This window comes from Chenopodium album, chromosome 24, assembly GCF_948465745.1.
Source record: "Chenopodium album chromosome 24, dcCheAlbu1.1, whole genome shotgun sequence".
Lineage (NCBI taxonomy): Eukaryota > Viridiplantae > Streptophyta > Magnoliopsida > Caryophyllales > Amaranthaceae > Chenopodium > Chenopodium album.
This window is the reverse complement of record NC_137857.1, coordinates 5,262,976-5,280,801: the sequence shown is the minus strand read 5'-3', so window position 1 is coordinate 5,280,801 and position 17,826 is coordinate 5,262,976. Positions and strand designations below refer to the sequence as shown.

Below are 17,826 nucleotides of genomic sequence, written 5' to 3'. Positions count from 1 at the left end.
TGTGTACTTGTGTTGTATTCATGTTCAAAGTTAAACAGGTTGGGAAATCTCAACACTAACTTGACCCATTAATAAAATGTGTCGTGTTATGTTGACTTGTTTAATAAACATGTCGGAAACCCTTGACACTAAATTGCTTTTTCCATATTCGGTTTATGTCATGTTGTCGTATTATATAAAAAGTGTTAGCCTCGTACGAAATATGTTTCATTAATTCCATAAATTATTTGTTTTTTTTCTTAGGCGGGTTGAGTCGTGTTAGTTATGAATTGGAAATCTCAACACAAACTCAACTTGCTTACGTGCGATGTTGTGTTGACCTGTTTAATTGAACATATTGTAAACCCTTGACACTAACTCGATTTTTTTCGTGTCTCAATTGTTTCGTGTTGTCGTATCATATTAGTTTTTGCTGGCTCTAATTTTAGTCACTGTTAATATGTTTGTGGTGTGAATAATGAAAGTTAAAATCATCGTTTTTTTGGCTCTACAAAAAAAAAAAAAAAAAAAAAATCCACATACCTCTTCGACAGTCCAGTCCCTTTTTTGCAATACTAAATTACTCCCTCTGTCCCTATTTTTTTGCCCCATTTGACTGGGCATAGTCTCCAAGACATGTATTAAAATGCCTATATCTTTATTTTCATACACATAAAAATTATAAAAACGTGATATTAATAAAATATACAACGAGACGAATCTAACAAGACCACTCGTGACTAAATTATTTTTTATATATTAACGGTAATTTATGGTCAAAGTTTGACCCCAAAAATAGCAATGGAGCAAAAATAAAGGGACGGAGGGGGTACTAGGTAGTCCAGTCCCTTATTTGCAACATTGGGCAAAGTTTAGTTCCTTGTTTTATACAGTACGTAGTAATTTCTTAGTGTTACTGCAGTACTTGCCTATTTGGTCTACCTCTCGCTTTAATTTAATACTAGATGTAAGCCCGTGCGATGCACGGTTTTTAAATATTTCATTTTTGTATATATATATATATATATATATATATATATATATATATATATATATATATATATATTTGTAATTTCTGAATATTTTTTGTTTTTATTTTCTATTCTATTATTTTAACATTAATTTATGATAAAATATTTTGTTAAGTTTTAAATTATTCTTATTCAAATTTCACGTATATAGAACTTGAATTTATAAATCGAAATAAATATTATCTCATTCATTGGATAGTTAGATAAAATCATTAAATCAAAACATATTTTTTAATTTCTAATTATTTGTTAAAATAATATAAATCCTAATGTAAAAGATAATATAATAGATAATTTTTGTTTTTTTTCATTATTTAAATCTTAAATTACTATTTTTTGTTTTCAATTCTCAAATTTCATTTGTTAACTTTTTTCTTAAATGGCGACTAAAAATATAAATTCTAAATTAATAAATAAATATAATTTTTCATTGGTCGAAATATTACTTTTGTTTATGTGGAGTGCGATGCACGAATTTTCATATACATTTTGTATATAAATATTTTTTTGGTGATATCTTAATTGTTTTCTTGCATTATAAGTTTTAAAATTTTTGTATGAAAATATCATATCATCAGATATTTGCATAAAACCATTAACATCAAATGATAATTTCTATTTTTTAAATATCAAAATATAATTTTTAGATTTTTCTTTTTAGTTTTGTAACAAATAAAAATGATAAAATTTAGTGTTTTTAAATAATTAAAATCCTAATAAATTACTATTCGTCGTTTTTACCTACGTGGCAAAAATTTAAAATTTCATTCGTCACTTTTGTTTAGGTGGCGAGTGATTTTTTTAATTCTAAAATAAAATAGAAATCTAATTTTTAATTGGTCGAAAATATACCTTTTCTTATGTGGCGCTCCCAATGCTCTCCAAAAATGCCTACTTTATTTATATATATTAGATTGTTAAAATAGTTGTGCTGGTCCAGCACTTTGCTGGGCTAAGCGGCACCCACCGATTAAGTTACATGATGACCTCAAAAAAAAATAGCTTAAAGAGAAGCCTACTTGGTCTCTCTATCTTTTTCTCTCTCACACACCTTTCCTTTGTTGCTCCTTTACCAAAAAAAAAAAAAAAAAAAAAAAAAAAAAAAAAACCACTCGTAACAACTAGGGCAAAATTCAGGATACGACTATATCTTCGTCTCTCTCTTCTCCCTGCCTTGTTGTCTGCAGAGTTGAAGGTTAGCCAGTACCGTTGAAGGTTATCCTAATTTGTGGATAGAGGATGAGAAAAGGTGGAGGATTTAGTGATATGTTGGAAAGGACCCTTGATAGCGATAGCAAGGGTCGTTTTGTGAAGCTGATTAAAAAACATCCAAGTGAGATTACGAAATCTTTGGTAGAAAAGTGTGCTGAATTTGGTGCCCAGAAGTGTTTGCTTGCGTTGCTCAATGGGGAAGTATGCGAATGCGAATGCGATGCTCTTCCTGCACTTGTTGATGATGATCACTCACCTTCATCTAATGCTCTCACCTATGTTGCTCATTCCTGTCCCGACCCTCAAATTATTCATCTAATGCTCAACCGATGCAACGCTATTCCTCTTGTTAATGTCACTTGCTCTTTTGCATCAGTACACGGTCTTCCAATCCATTTTGTCCTGCTCCATCTCAGTTTTTTGGAGCATTTGTACCCTTGGATTCGCGGCGACTCCCTCATCAAACTTATTATTTTACTTTGCCAATGGAAAACGGTTGGTTATTTCTCACTCTTCTTGTTTTTTTTTTTAAATAGTTTGGAAAAAATATAAATAATTTAAATAGTTTTTATTATACACATGTCATATGTTTAATGGGTGATACTATCTTTGAAAAATCAAGCAACGTTGCTTAATCTAGCTACATCAATTTTCCACTCCAATGGTAAACTTTCACCAATGTTGTAAACACATTTAATTTTGATTTATCAACTTCAGTCTATCGAAAGGAAGTTGATTTTTAAGTTGTTTATTATTACAATTTTAGTCCATCAAGCTTTTCAATTGACTGATTCTCTCTTAAAGCTTGCAATGGCTCCTTAGATAGCAAGTATCATTTGCCATTAACGATGAGTCTTTTTGGCCTGTGTCCATTTTTATTTTGTTTTTTTTTTTTTTTTAAAGGTAAGGAAAAACAAAATTATGCAGTCTTACATTTCTTATTTGCTTCAAGGTTATGCAATCTTACATTTCTTTAAACAAAATTTGATGTAGAAACCGATATTGGACTCTGCACGGTTGCTTGCCCAATACACTGATTCGATCAACGATATTGCTTGGACTTTTGTTAACTTTGGAGCATTGAAACAGTTTGGGGCTCTGCTTTTGGTTGCCCGAGAAAAGGTTATGGCTCCGTTTGACACAGGTATAGTGTAAATTGCATCTATATGCTAATTCTATGAACCCATATTATAAACTATAGTGTTTCTCTGTTGTTTTCTAGGCTTGACCATTCACCAACGCTTAACAAATGAGATCGATTCATTTTCTAAAACTGACATTGGAAGTGAACAAGCTGAGTACAAAAACATACTTATAGATGCACGACAACTACTTGACGTGTTTGAGAGAGCCGGTGATGCTTTGGGCCTGTATTGTAGCTCAATGCAGAAAAATGTACGTAGGTTTACCGGTATTTTACCATTAATCAGCAAAATGATAATGAACTCCTGAACAGCTGATAGTATTTCTTTACCTCTTTTCAGGTGGCTATGGAAGATGCAATTGCTGATGTTTGTGAGTTGCTCAAAAAATCCAAGGTTCATGTGATTGATGGTGACCTCAAATTAGGTATCTATTTCAGGTATGTTCTATTTCATTCTGTTTGGGGTTCAATTTCCACTTGCTTTCTCATTGTTTAAGGGCAAAATTTTAAAGCTTCTTCTATGTTTGTTTGTTCCATTGTTTATTTGATAGAGAACGTCGTGCTGTGTCCAAAATTAACTCGCTATCCTCGAAGATTTTAGGTAACTATTTCAGTTTGTTCTTATGAAATTCCTTGGCCCTTTGACTTTTTGGGTGCATACTTATATGAGAAGTACTAATCCTTCTGTGCTGGTGTTTGGAATTATAGCTCCAGCGCGCTTTCAGTCAAAAAAGGGAGATTGGTTAAATGTTCCCTCTGCTGGAGATTCTTTCTCCAATTTTGTAAGTCTGTTTATGTTGGTAATTGAGCAGAATTGTTATGCTATTTGCTGTTAAATATAATGCCTCAAACAAGTTTGTTGGAAGAGCCATATTTAGATATTAAGAAAGATTGGCAAATGGCTATTGCATAATATGCTGTGCTATTTAATACTAAAAATGATGTGCTTACAAGAAAGGTCTATGTCTCGAATTTAATTATTTTAAAGATATTATTGCATGTGATTTATTTTGTATATTCTTTCTCTACCTTCTTCTATAGTGGTTTCCCGCCACTCCACTGTCAACAAGCTAGGATTTTTTTGTTTACTTGCAAAAATCTAAATGCATATTTTAGTTTATCACACAGAAATGCATGCTCAGTGCTCAGGCTCTGATTCACTGCAAGCCTCTTCCATATCCCTTTTAATATTTTAATCCCTCGTATGAAATTCGCAACTTTTAATATGTATTATGTAAATACTCTTTGCTCTTCTATAAAAACTTCTCAAGATCTGCCACTGGCTATGCGATTACTGCTATAGGATTGTGGGTTTGGATATGTGATACTTCCTATATTTTTTCACCAGCGGCTTTATAGAGGGGTTACATTACGGGTTGTTGAATTTATGAAGGGTATTCTTGAACTTGCACAAGGCTGCCCTATAGGTTGTGGGCTTATTGAGTTTATTTCAAAGCACTATACCATTCTTCTACTTTTATTTTTCCTGAGATGATTTAGTCCTTTTACGTCATCCTTCTTTTTATTTCCAAAACAAGTACTCGTGTCTTCAGAAAATTCATTAAACTCAGCTTTATGGAACAAAAAACTATGGATATGCACATATCAGCACCCTTGTCATGCAAAATTCATAGCAACAATCTCAACTTTTTTTTTTTTCAATGGGAATTTGAAATATTTTGCTTTTTTTTTTTTTTTATTCTCTGCTAGTTTAAAGAATGAGTGTGTTGGAGGAAGAGGGGGGGCCCGGGGGGGGGGGGGGGGGGGGGGGGGGTATGGGAGTGGGGGTGAAGGTTATGGTGTATGTTATTTGTCCTTTCTCTTTTTGTGGTCATGGATTGTGACACCACTTTGTCTCTTTTCAGCTATTACAAAGTGGTTGCCGTCCCAAGCGTAATTCAATGGGGTTGCTGAATCCTGTACCTTCAAGGTTTTCATCATCGCAATTAAGGTTTATGAGCACAACAGCTTGTCACATGAAAAACAGCATCAGCCCAGCTGCTCAGCACCTGGCTTACAGGACTGTCATGAAACTGAAAAAAGGGTTGAGGTTTTTGTGAGTTCTCATTGTGTACCCTAATATAAAGTAGATTATAAGGCATGTACTAAGTTGCTATTGGATGCTGGTATTTTGTGAACAACTCGACTTCTAATTTAGCTGCTGCTTCTTATTTAGGCTAAAAAAGCAGGCTAACTGTTTAGCAAGACCTGGAACCTTGTATGTTTGGATGTTTTTTGCGTACAAGGGTTTCCCATCTCTAAGATTATATTTGTACTTCAAGGATATCTATTGAGGGATATGAATGGCTAGATGCATTTAATGAGATGGGGAAATGGGATGTTGAATGATCAAGTTGAACAACTTGTCCCCAATTCCGAAGCAAAGCATTTGAGCCATGCCATTGGCCTACAGTCTAGTCTTTGTTGTAGGGAATCGATACCTCTTTATTTCTATAATAACTAAGGTTATACTACACCTTCATGCCGAACAATCCAATGCCTCTAGATTGGACATCACACCCATTAAGGTAAATAGGTAGTTTCAAACAAAAAAAAAAAGGGGTAAATAGATCATTTTATGTGTACACATCTCCTTCACTCATTAATCATTACTCCGTACTTTATTTATGCAAAGTACTCTCTCCATCTCTAAATTAGAAGTCTATTTCTCTTTATTATGTGAGTAATGAATATTATAAAGGGACGGAAGGAGTACTAAATACTTCTTCTGTTTTTTATTAGTTGGCACATTTCATTTAGGCATGTTTGCCAAAAAATACTTTTAAATGTGAGTATCTTTATTTTTTTTTTTTTTTTTTTTTTTGAGGGAACCGCATCGAGCAATTTTATTAATCAATCAATAAAGAGTCTGAGAGTACATAGGGAGCAACCTCATTTGGACAATGATTAATCCAAACTTGTTCAGCACCAAAAGGCAGTAATCTAGCTAGGTGATGAGCAACAAAGTTTTCCATCACGTTTCACATGTGATCAAGAGAAAGAATTAAAAGCACTACTCAAAGACAATACCTCTTCAATCACACCATCCAAATCAGAAAAGTATACCGCAACCTTTGAAAGACGATTAACTAGAATTTGGCAATCTGATTCCAGAATGACATCGGCAAAGTCGTAAGTCGTCGCAAGCTTTACAGCCATAGCCAAGGCCTTAGCCTCTGCAATTTCAGGTGGCCACATTGCTCGCACTCTTCTCACTGCAGACAGCAACACCTCACCCCTGCTGTTTCGAGCTACAACCCCTAATCCCACCCAACCCTCCTCCACCAAACTCGCATCTGCATTCCGCTTCACTAAGCCTGCCCCTGGTGCAAGCCATTTGCTCGGGCTGCTAGTTGCTTTTCTGCTTGCTATTCCATAAATTTTCTTGTTGTATGCGCCATATTCATCAACTAGCCTTTTCATTATTTCAATTAGAGGATCTTTAGTTATGTATTAACAAAAATTATGAATTTTGATATTTGGACACTAGAGTCTGAGATGAATCTAATAAGATCTTACATGACTATGTATTTATTCAATACAAAATTTCAAAATGAAGTCAAAGTGGTTTATGTGAATAGTGACTATGTAGTATAACTTGAGTGAAAAACCGCTTACATTATCTTTGTACATGTTGCTTTTCTTTGTACATAGCCAAAATTGTTTATGATATAATTTTATATCCCTATATTTTTGTCTTTTAAAATTCAAAATTGGAAAATTATTTTTTAAATAAAAGTGTAAGTTAACTAAAAATGCATTTCTTTTCCAAAACCAAAGGAAGAGGAAAGAGTTGTTGGACTGCTGACGTGCATCTGCGCCTAATTTAAAAGTGTAAGTTGGGCGAGAGTGATACGTAATCTCAACCTGCATGCGTGTCCGATGATTTCAGTTCAGTTCAGTTCAGCTCCAATCAGTCCGACAAAAATCAACTTTGCACTTGTGCCTGATTGGGTGGGCTCTGCCCGACCAAACAATTAAATAAATAAAAAAAACATTTGTCATCGTGCTCGATCAGAAAAGATTTGCCCGGCCGAGTTAGAGTGTTATGGTCAATTACGTTTCCTCTCTTTACTCCAACACAATTATCACGACATCTATTTTAATCTTGAGAAATCCTCTCAATGCAAAATTACTATCCTGCGCAAAGGTATATTTTACATGCCTTACAATAGGGTTGTAAAATATCTAGATAGTAAAGGCAACAACCTTATCGTCATAAATTCGATTAAAGTTGATTACCTATTACTGGATTCTGACTAGACAGTACATATGGGTCTTTGTCACGGTCTCACCAAGTTCAGCAACTATTCTTTAAGGGGTCGTTTGGTTAGAACAGGGTAAACGAAATGAAATGAACAAAGGGAAAGAAAAACCATTCCAAGTACAATGTTTTTTGTTTTACAAAAAACACAAGGAAACAAACCACCACACCACCACCATTGAACCAACTATTTTCTTCACTTTGAAACCTTTTCCAGCCACCCCACCACCCAGCCTCACTCGCCGGCCCTTGCCGCACATCCCCCACCCTTCGCCGCCTATCCTCTCTCCCGGAAAGCACTCCCCCTCCCCTGAAAACATTGACCCACCCGCGAAAAACCCTAGAAACCTCTTCCCATCCTTGTAAAACCGTCGGCCGCACCTTCCCAACCATTCGCCGCCCTTCGTCGACCCCCATAGCTCTCCCCTCCCCCGAAAACATCCCTCGACCTCAAAAACCCAAAAAATTAGTCTTACACCCGTCGCCCGGCCCTCCCTCACCTTCGAAACCCTAGCGCCTAGGATTTCGACGGTGGAGGAGGGCCTACCGGCCGTTTTACAGTGAGAGAGAAGGGTTTTTTTTATGTTTTTACGAGGATGGGGATAGGGTTTCGAGAGTTCACGGTTAGCCGGCGAGAGGAAGGGAGGTGCGGCGAGGGTGGGGGAGAGGCGGCAAGGGGTGACGTGGCTGGTCGTAGTGCAGTGGTGCGGGTTTCCGGTGATTTGGGTAGGTAGGAGGGTGGTGGTATGGTGGTTATTGGTGGCTAGGGAATGGGAATGGAAATTGGAAATACCTAGAGGGGTGGGGAATCAACTTAGAAGAATTTGGGGAATGAGGAGGTAAAGGGAATGGAAATGGGAAATACCTAGGGGGGTGGGGAATCTACTTAGAAGGATTTTGGGAATGAGGAGGGTAAAGGGAATGAAAAAAAAAGGCTTAACAACCAACAACAAATAAAATCAAGGCAGTTGATTCCCATTCCCTTTGATGAATACCCCCAACCAAACAAGCCCTAAAGATTGGATTTCAAGTGTAGGTCATGTTGTTAGTCAATTATTTCCCTAACTCACATCTTCACTCTACTGTAGGCGATGATTAATTGTTAGTTAAAGTTGTAAAACCCTTGTTAGATAGGATTTACTGATTTTTATTACCTTTATAATAAAAATAAATAAATAATAATAATAATAATAATAAATTTCCTCAAAAAAAATAATAATAATAATAAATAATAATAATAAATAAGATGTTATGGAAAAGGGTTAGGGCATATTCTGATTATTGAAAATAACTTAACTGAACTGATTGGAGCTGAACTCTGAAATGAATTGTTTATGAGAGAAGGAAATTAGGAATTGAACTGAACTGATTGGAGCTAAACTGAACTAAACTAAAAATTAAGCTGAAGAGAACTATCTTATAATAAATTCATGTATTTCATGGTTATACCAATTATCAAACAAGCTTTTATCAGTAAACCTTATTGTTACATTTTCCCTATTATATGTTTTCAGTTTAATATTCTTTCCTATGATCAAATCAATTTTATTTTATTTTTGAATTTGAGTTGAGTTTGTGGGTATGGGCATTGGCATTTTTAAACTAAGGGGTTGATGTCAATGATAATTCGAAATGGATATCTGATTGTGCCTAAGGAGACAACAAATATGAAGATTTGAGCCTTATGCGTGTTTATTAGAAAATACAAGTTCATGACCTTAATAAACAAATTTTGATTACTAATATTTATTTATCAAGGTGCTAAACTTCGGCTCCCTCTATTGTTTTTGCAATCCCTAATTATATAACACATCAAATTAATAATGTGTATTCCATATCAATTATTCTAAAACGGACAAAAGATAAAAGTGTATCCATTATTCAGAGAGTAATTAAAAATAGGACTCTATCGAAAGTTTTTGAAAGAAAATGTCAACAAAGATTGGAAGTTTAAATAAAGTGAGGGAGTACATCAAAAGAAAAAAGAGAAACATTTTACTCCGTAGCATTCTACACGTAAATGGAGCATCAAAATTAAGAAAGAAAGGTAAAGTATGAGAGGGAAAATTATGAAGAAAATGTTAAGTTTCATAAGTTACAACATAAACAAAACGTTTCTCGCTAACACGGGATGGAGGATGATTCACAATCCCCAGTTATTGGTTTCTAGGCTCATGTTTTCCAAGTACCCTTCTCTTGCTGTCACTTCATCTGCTCGGATAACTCGAGCCTCATGGGGTTGTCGCGGGTTACAGATGGCTCTTTCTGCTGTAGCTCCTGCTGTTCGTTGGAAGGTGGGTAGTGGTAATAGTGTTCGTATTACAGCTGACGACTAGGCTCCTGGGGTCCAGTAAATTTCAAGGCTGGTTTATCTCTGTCGGATTTCCCGACTCATGTGTCTGATATTATTGATCCGCGTTTTAACGCGTGGGACTCCTCGAGAGTCCATCGGTTGTTTGATGGTCCAACTGCCTCTCGGATCCTTAGTCAGGACCGTCCACTGGAGCATATGGATGATTTTATTTATTGGAAATTCACTAAGGATGGCACCTTCTCTACGAAATCTGCCTATGCGCTCTTACTTCAGCAGACTGTCGGACATTTGTCCGTGGGGTTCATTCCTGCTTCCTGGTGGGGAAAATTTTAGGCGCTCCCCCTCCTTCCTAAATGGAAGATCTTTGGCTGGAAAATTATTCAGTCTGGACTCCCGGTTGCCTCTGTTCTAGCTGTTCGAGACATTTTGGTTGATTCACTTTGTTGCTTCTGTCAACAAGAGCAGGAGACGGTGGACCATTTGTTTCGAGACTGTGACTTCGTTGCTCCATTGTGGGTCCATTGCTCTTTACGTTTTAATAGGCAAGGTCTTCTTCACCTTCCTTTTCTCCAATGGTTTTCCACTATGGTCTCTTTGTTAGAGGTTGCTAAGGACTGGTCGAGCCTGGTGAGGTTTTTCTCCCTTTTATGGGCTATTTGGCTATCACGTAATAATGTTCGGTTTCGGCATCAAACTGTGTCTTCCGATGATATTTTGCTTCTGGCATCTCAGTGGGATGTGCGGGGGCGACAAGCTCAGGATTTTTGCATTCGCTCTTATTCTTTGGGTCTTGGTCCTAAACCGACTAGTTCGGGTATCGCTGCCACTCTTTGTGGGGGTCCTACTTCTACTTTTGAAATTTGTATGATCTGTGATGGTTCTTGGTCTTCTTTGGACAACTCGGCTGGTGCTGGTTGGATTTTTCGCGATTGTGATTCTCCTTCAGTCCGTGGGGGAGGGGCCCGTGCTTCTCTCGCGTCTTTAGCATTACATTCTGAGTTACAGGCCTGTTTCTGGGGATTACGCAATGCTTATTCCAGAGGTTTTCGTAGGATCCTTATTTACTCCGACTGTGAGTCTTTGTGTTTGATCTTGGCCCAAAAACAGCGAGATGAGGTTTCTTTATGTTGGTTACTTCGGGATATCCGGGCTCTTCTGTCTACTATGGAGGTTTGCAAGATTCTAAAGGTTCCGAGGAAATGGGTGTCCCCCGCGCATTGGTTGGCTGGAAAGGCTCGTGCTCGCAAGTGTCTTTTTTGGTCCTTTTAAGTTGTTGTTTGTGGTTTCCTTTCTTAGTTCTCACTGTCAAAAAAAAAAAAAAAACATAAACAAAACGTAATACAGAGTAGCATATAGCCATACAAGAACCGGGGTTATAGACAAGACTAATATATTTATATACGGGTGGAGTTAAGGTTATAGCTAATTCTCCACACAATTTTAATTATAATAGCGGTTCAAACCAAAAAAGTGAACACCACAACCCATCACTAGACAATGCACATGGCTTTTAAGTACGGAGTAGATAATCACTAATCACAAATATCGGATCCCTCTTTTCAGCTTGAAGGCAACATAAGCCAGATGACGTCTTAGTGGTATGCTTGAACCAGCTACTGTGCTAAGCAACCGCGCTTCGGGGACAGAAGACGAAAGTTTTAGAACTTCCCCCGACTTGAGCCTACCAAGCAAAGGATCCCAATGGAGTTGAGAATACACAAGCTTTCCATTCTGACCGGCAAAAGTATGTAAATGTGAACTTGAAGAGGAGCTTTCCATGATTTTGTTGTCCGGTCTCAGAGTATCTGTTCCACAAGAATCCCAACACGAGGAAAAGAAGCATTAATACATGTTCTTATATTGCCCCAAAATAAGGAGCCATATTGTTAGAGCGAATGTGACTTGCCTGACAGCTTGAACAAGTTTGCTCTCCAAACCCCACGACGTCCCCTATGAATTCAACATTAGAAGAAAAACCAAGTTGCTCAGCAAAGATTGTGAATGAGAAAAGTATAAACAAAGAACAAACAAACAAAAAAAAAAAAGAACCTGTAACAATCGCGCAAGTCAACGTCCCTGGTTTGCAGGGGAAAACCAGCTTCCTTAAGCAGCCCAACAATATCGACCAACACTTTCTCCGGAGGGATCTGAAAGAAAAGGAAATGAGAACCGATAAACACCGATATTGGTGAGAGTTTACTGATTCAGAACAACTCCCTCTTAAGTCTCAACGTACAGGTTTGAACATCGTGATACAATATGAGCTCAAGGCTTCACCGGCTCTATCAAAAACATCAAACAGCACACGGGCATCCATAAGCATAGAATTGTCAAAATCAACTTCGGAACTCAATCCATCAATTTCATTGGTAAGGTGTTGTTGAATTGTCATCCCTATTTCGACACAAAAAGGATAGGTTAGTACATGGTATGATGCAAGTCAAGCACACAGTGAAAACATACCTGTCTCAGTTGGAGCCATAGCCTCATCTCGGGCAACCAAAAGTAAAGCCGCCAACTGCCTCAATTTTCTGTCCTGAAGTAAGGTCCAAGCAATGTCATTGACCGACTCAGTGTGGCAAGCTAGCAGCCTTGCAGAGTCCAAATGTTGTTTCTGAGTAAAAGAAACAAACAGGACAATATTAGATACATCACAAGCCAGTATACAGCCAAACAAACATACATTTGTCATACATCACAAGCCAGTATACAGCCAAACAAACAAAAATTGGTCACAATGCTAATATTCTTTAATTTATAATACAAAACCCATTGAAAGATAATAACAAACCGTTTCCCACATGCAAAGTAGCACTATAAGTTTGATGATGGAGTCGCCTAGACACCACGAATAGAGATGCGAGACTGCAAGATGACTACATGAAGAGAAAAAAATGGTCAGAAATGAGTGTTTGTGACAGATTTATCAACCAGGGAAGATGACCAAACTAAAGAGGCTGGTACCTCAAAGAATCAAGCGCAAGGAAAAGCGGGGTCCCATACTTGGAATAGAGACCCACTTCACACTTTATGTTGCAATCCCGGATAGCACCTCGCATGAGCATTATGTTAATAACATCAGGGTCAGGGTAGACATAAGCAACTATGTGAATACATGTAGCACAGCCCTCTGGTGGAGGGGGTGGTTCGCACACCTCCCCAGTCACCAATGCAGTCAAACATTTTTTGGATTTATGCTGTGCACAAAGTATCACCAAACACGATTCCACTTGTTCTGGATACTCATCAAGGAGCTCCACAAAACTATCTTTGTCATCACGTTTGAGTATGCCATCCAATTCAGCATAGAACTTCTCATTCAACATCGTATTCTGAAGCATAAAAGGAATCGAGCAATATAGGATAGAAATCGGAATAGGGGGTACAAATACGAACCCAAAGACTAAAGTTATAACCAAAGACACTCAATTTCAGAGGCACATTCCAACTTATCATATATCAACCAAGCTAATTTCTACCTTTCTCTCAATTTCTAATTTTGAAATCAAAATAATTGCATTTTCTCTAATTTCAAAGTCCAACCAAAAGGAGTCTAAGAAATTCAGGTACTTGACAAAAATAAACAATGCAATCATGATGAAAAACTAATTGTCCTCCGCTACAATCCCATTACCAAAACATAAAAATAAATAAATAAATAAATAAAAGGTTTGATGATGACATACAATTTTCTTCACAAATTCACACATAAATTCATGTATGTTAGCTAGGATAACAAAGTAATTTTACTATGGAAACGTGCAGTTGATACAATTCCAGACGAACACACCAACATTTATTGACCCAACAAATTTGACAACAATAATTCATAAGTTTAGAACATAAGCTTCTTATTTTTGGTGGAATCGAAATCGAAGATGAGATAAGATTATTATGTTAGCTAGGATGACAAAGTAATTTCACAATGACAGGGAGGGAAGAGGCGATATACCCTAATGATTCACCAGATGACAACCTCAGATCAGACTTCCTGCAGAGAAAAAAAAAAAAAACAAATAATTTAATCACAAAAACAAATAAACAAACTTTACAGAGACTTGAGAGGAGAGAATAATGGGGAATAAACAACAACCTTGGGAGGGCGGAGTCCTACGAGAAAGACTAAATTTTTAGAGGAACTTCAACTCAAAAACCTAGCCACAACAGAGTATAACAGCATGTTTGTTTAGGGAGATATATAAAGAAGGATAGGGATTTGGGGAAAGGTATATTAATCAAATAATCACTATATTTGTTTCTAGGGATTGAGATTAGAGAGAAGAATGGAACAAGGATAAAATCACTTCTTAGGGTCTGTTCATTTAAGCTTAATTTCACTTCAGTTTCGCTCCAATCTGTTTAGTTCAATTCAGCTTTCATTTTCCCTCTCTTGTATAATATTCAGCTCAGTTCAGCTCTTATTTTTTTACTCTCATAAAATATTCAGTTTAGCTCCAATCAGTTTAGTTTAGTTCAGTTCAGCTCAGTTTAATAGATGTGATCAGGCCCTTATCCCTCAATTTTATACATAGGGGGTTGGAATAAGAATGAGGGATAGGGATTATAACTAAAACGGATATTTCACCATATGCCCCTGAATTTTTTGTTTATTCATCATATACCCATGAACATTTTTAAATTCATCATATACCCATGAGTTTTCACAAAAATACACAATATACCCTTGATGACTTATTGTTGTTAATTTCGTCGATCATTTGGGTTAATTATGAACCGGAACCACCCTAAATACAATCCTCTACCCCCGAAACCACCCACATTCCTTAATTCCACCCAAAAACTGCCCTAAATTTCATTTTCTCATCCTCAAAATTATTTATACGGTTATGGTTATGGAGATTTGGAGTGGTTTCTAGGGCTAGAGAAACAACAAGAGTGATTTTGGGGATGAAGGGAGATATCTAAGGTGATTTTGATGTACAATTAACCAAATTCTACTCATCTTATCTTCATTAAGGATATATGGTGCATTTTTGTAACAACTTAGGGGTATATGCTGAATTTGAAAATTTTCATGGGTATACGGTGAATAAACAAAAAACTCAAGGTTATGTGGTGAAAAATCCGTAACTAAAATGACATTTATACCTTTAATAAAGAGAAAAAAAAAATAAAGGAAAAAGATAGGTTAGTAAGGGTTTCTTTGTAACTTTGTTACTTATTTTACTTGTATCCCTAACTAATCTATTAACTATTACTAAAACAAAACATTGCTGACATCATCTCTCCTCAAGATTGTATACGTGTAGAAAATTATTGTACAACCACCGTCGCAAGAATCGTCAACCACATAATTATTGTAGATCTAGTTTTAATTTAGATTGGATTGTAGATCTAGTTAATTTTTTATGTAATTGTAATGTTAATTTATATATTTTATTAGATGATTGTATAATTATATATTTTCTTTAATTTTTGTTGTTTAATTATCGTTTTTTTATTTTTCTTTACGAAATTCATGTTATATATGTAGATCTAGTGGTTTTGATTTGTTTGTGTGGTATTTTTCGATTTTATTGTCTTAATTTTCGTACTTTTGGGTTTATTTTCGATTATTGGGGTTAATTTTCGGCTTTTTTTGCTAAGTTTTGCGTTTTTGGGGTTCATTTTTGGTGTGGTGGTGTTGGATTGTCGGTGGTGGTGTTTGAAGGTGGGAAGGGACTGGTGTGAGTGTGGTGGTATCGGTGGTGGCGTTTGAAGGTGGGATAGGTAGTGGGGTCTGGTTGGGGGGGCTGGTGGTGGGGTTGGGGGAGACTTTTTTTTGTTTTTTTAAAGAATTTTCCGACGGAATTTCCGTCGCAAAATTCCGACGGAATACAGCCTGTCGGAAATTTTCGACGGACTTTATCGAGGCCTTAAAATCACTTCCTCGGACTGAATTACGTCGGAATAGTGTTTCCGAAGGAAATTCCGTCGGAAAAGGCCCTTTTTCCCACAAAAGGTTTTGCGACAACCAGTGACGGAAAACACGGTGTTTCCTACGTATTTTTTCCGTCGTTATTTGCTTGTTTTCTAGTAGTGTTTGTATGACCTAGTCTTTCTCTAAGAATAGCCTTGAAATAGTTGGAGACTAGCTTGACGGGTGTGCACACTTAGAGAGAAGATTAAGTTAATTGATTTTATTAATTATTATGATTGAATTATTGAGTTTTTGAAATAATTGATTTTAATAATCATTCTTATTGAGTTATTGAATTTTTGGAATTATATTTAAGTATAGTTTATTGGATTTGGTTTTAAATTATGAGTTGTGGAATTTATTGATTAATTATTGGAATTGGTTTTGAAAGCATGTTTGCTAATCAATTGAGTTTAATTATCTTGCACCTATCGTACTTAGCATATTTTGCTAATTCGTAATAACTATTTGTTTTGGTTCGTCCTGTTTGCCTTAGTGGTAAGCAGACTAATTTCAGGTGGAGTCAAATTATATGAGCATTGGAGTCCTGCGAATGTCTTAATCTAGACTAGGAATGCTGGTCCTTGTCTTTATTTACGAGTACTCATGACAATAGTTACTATTTATGGTTTTCATCAATAAAGAAAGAGTATTGAAGTTTTCCGCAACAAAGTATTGGTTTTATTTAGTAAGTTTGAGTAGTCTTGTGTAATCACGTGTCGATACGTAACACCCCTAAGTCTATCTCTACGGTATAATTATACGTATTTTACTAGTATTTATGTAGAGGGAGATTTATTTTAGGGTGTTGCATGCAACCTCAATTTTCATTTACAATCTCTATGATATCCCATTATACCATCCGTATATAATTTTTGTATTTTTTTAATATCTACACAACATTTATCCAACTTTTTTTATAAAAAAAAAGAAAAAAAAATTCAATTACCTCCTCAAATTACCTAGGAGAAAGGCTTGATGATATTCTTGTTGTACCAAAGTACCATCCTAAAATTATATGCAACAATATAGACAATTTTCTATTATAAAAGAAATTAATGAAAACAACAACATATGGAAATTGCATCTACGAGTATTACATAAAATATTAGGGTTTTCTTCAAATTTTGTAACTACTAGGGATCCTACGCGCGCGATGCGCACGGTATAGATAGTGTTTCAAGTTGAGTTATTGCAGTTAGTCTTAATACCTTATGCATGTTTGCATATATTTTATTATAACAATTTGTACATATGCGATTGATATATTGAATGTCATGTATCTTAGCAATGCTCATAACTTTACCAAATTACTCTAGAATTAGTGAAGGAGTTCTATAAAGTATTGAGTTCTAGACATGGAAATGTTTGCTATATTTAAAGTACAGAATGAAATGGTTCAATTAGCAGGACATTACATGTCTATATTTTTCTTGTATTCATATAAGATACCAATACACCTCACTTTAAGTTTTAATCGGTTAAAGTTATATTATGATCGTAATAATTGCAGTTTATGTCATTTAACAATAATTGCCTTGTAAATAATTTTTTTTTCAGAGTAAATTAATATTATAAGTCACTAATTTATTTTGTTAAAGTTACAAAATAATGAAGTTATTTTCTTGAATCGGTAAAAAATACAGTAGACAAAATGGACCAAGTAACCTCAAAAACTAAGGGTCTGTTCTCATACGATTATTTTCAGTTCAGTACAGTTCAGCTCTAATAAGTTCAGTTCAATTCAGTTCAGCTCCTAATTTCCTTCTCTCATAAAATATTCATTTCAGCTCAGTTTGGTTCAGCTCTAATAAGTTCAGTTCAGTGCACATATCTTAATGCTTTCGGAATCAACGAACATAGTGTGTCCTAAGTCGGTAGCAAGATCAGAAGGCTCCAAGAGCCCTGGATAAAGATTGAAATCTTGAACTAATCAAAACTCTCGTTCAATTCAGTTCAACT

At 35.9% G+C, this 17,826-nt stretch overlaps 3 protein-coding genes across 3 annotated transcripts; 2 read left to right on the top strand and 1 right to left on the bottom strand.

The window, feature by feature from the left end:
* Positions 1-2,224: 2,224 nt before the first annotated feature.
* On the top strand, positions 2,225-5,692 carry LOC145611748 (uncharacterized). Its single transcript, XM_081667111.1, has 7 exons — positions 2,225-2,717; positions 3,216-3,366; positions 3,445-3,617; positions 3,707-3,804; positions 3,918-3,967; positions 4,075-4,148; positions 5,232-5,692. Exons 1-7 carry the CDS (start codon positions 2,250-2,252, stop codon positions 5,424-5,426), a joined length of 1,209 nt encoding a protein of 402 aa, XP_081523237.1. The 5' UTR covers positions 2,225-2,249; the 3' UTR covers positions 5,427-5,692.
* A 2,534-nt stretch (positions 5,693-8,226) lies between these two features.
* On the top strand, positions 8,227-11,213 carry LOC145610434 (uncharacterized). Its single transcript, XM_081665777.1, has 3 exons — positions 8,227-8,360; positions 9,801-9,924; positions 10,278-11,213. The coding sequence occupies exons 1-3, from the start codon at positions 8,227-8,229 to the stop codon at positions 11,211-11,213; spliced, it is 1,194 nt and encodes a 397-aa protein (XP_081521903.1).
* Positions 11,214-11,337: 124 nt separating this feature from the next.
* LOC145611681 (meiotic drive suppressor JIEYAO-like) lies at positions 11,338-14,192 on the bottom strand. Its single transcript, XM_081667030.1, has 9 exons — positions 14,038-14,192; positions 13,897-13,935; positions 12,909-13,276; positions 12,736-12,820; positions 12,408-12,558; positions 12,181-12,338; positions 11,994-12,091; positions 11,851-11,894; positions 11,338-11,749 (listed from the first exon to the last, which is right to left on the bottom strand). The coding sequence occupies exons 3-9, from the start codon at positions 13,268-13,270 to the stop codon at positions 11,481-11,483; spliced, it is 1,167 nt and encodes a 388-aa protein (XP_081523156.1). The 5' UTR covers positions 13,271-13,276; positions 13,897-13,935; positions 14,038-14,192; the 3' UTR covers positions 11,338-11,480.
* Positions 14,193-17,826: the final 3,634 nt, after the last annotated feature.

What these genes read in the sequence shown, in the direction of transcription:
- LOC145610434 (XM_081665777.1), top strand. Translation starts at nt 8,227, where the DNA reads ATGGGGATAGGGTTTCGAGAGTTCACGGTTAGCCGGCGAGAGGAAGGG. An exon ending in GTTTCCGGTGATTTGGGTAG is followed by an intron (nt 8,361 to 9,800) that starts GTAGGAGGGTGG and finishes ATTGGTTTCTAG; the next exon opens with GCTCATGTTTTCCAAGTACC. An exon ending in CTCCTGCTGTTCGTTGGAAG is followed by an intron (nt 9,925 to 10,277) that starts GTGGGTAGTGGT and finishes GGAAAATTTTAG; the next exon opens with GCGCTCCCCCTCCTTCCTAA.
- LOC145611748 (XM_081667111.1), top strand. Translation starts at nt 2,250, where the DNA reads ATGAGAAAAGGTGGAGGATTTAGTGATATGTTGGAAAGGACCCTTGAT. An exon ending in TACTTTGCCAATGGAAAACG is followed by an intron (nt 2,718 to 3,215) that starts GTTGGTTATTTC and finishes AATTTGATGTAG; the next exon opens with AAACCGATATTGGACTCTGC. An exon ending in AAATTAGGTATCTATTTCAG is followed by an intron (nt 3,805 to 3,917) that starts GTATGTTCTATT and finishes TTTATTTGATAG; the next exon opens with AGAACGTCGTGCTGTGTCCA.
- LOC145611681 (XM_081667030.1), bottom strand. Translation starts at nt 13,270, where the DNA reads ATGTTGAATGAGAAGTTCTATGCTGAATTGGATGGCATACTCAAACGT. An exon ending in GTATCACGATGTTCAAACCT is followed by an intron (nt 12,092 to 12,180) that starts GTACGTTGAGAC and finishes CTTTTCTTTCAG; the next exon opens with ATCCCTCCGGAGAAAGTGTT. An exon ending in GACTTGCGCGATTGTTACAG is followed by an intron (nt 11,895 to 11,993) that starts GTTCTTTTTTTT and finishes TTGAATTCATAG; the next exon opens with GGGACGTCGTGGGGTTTGGA.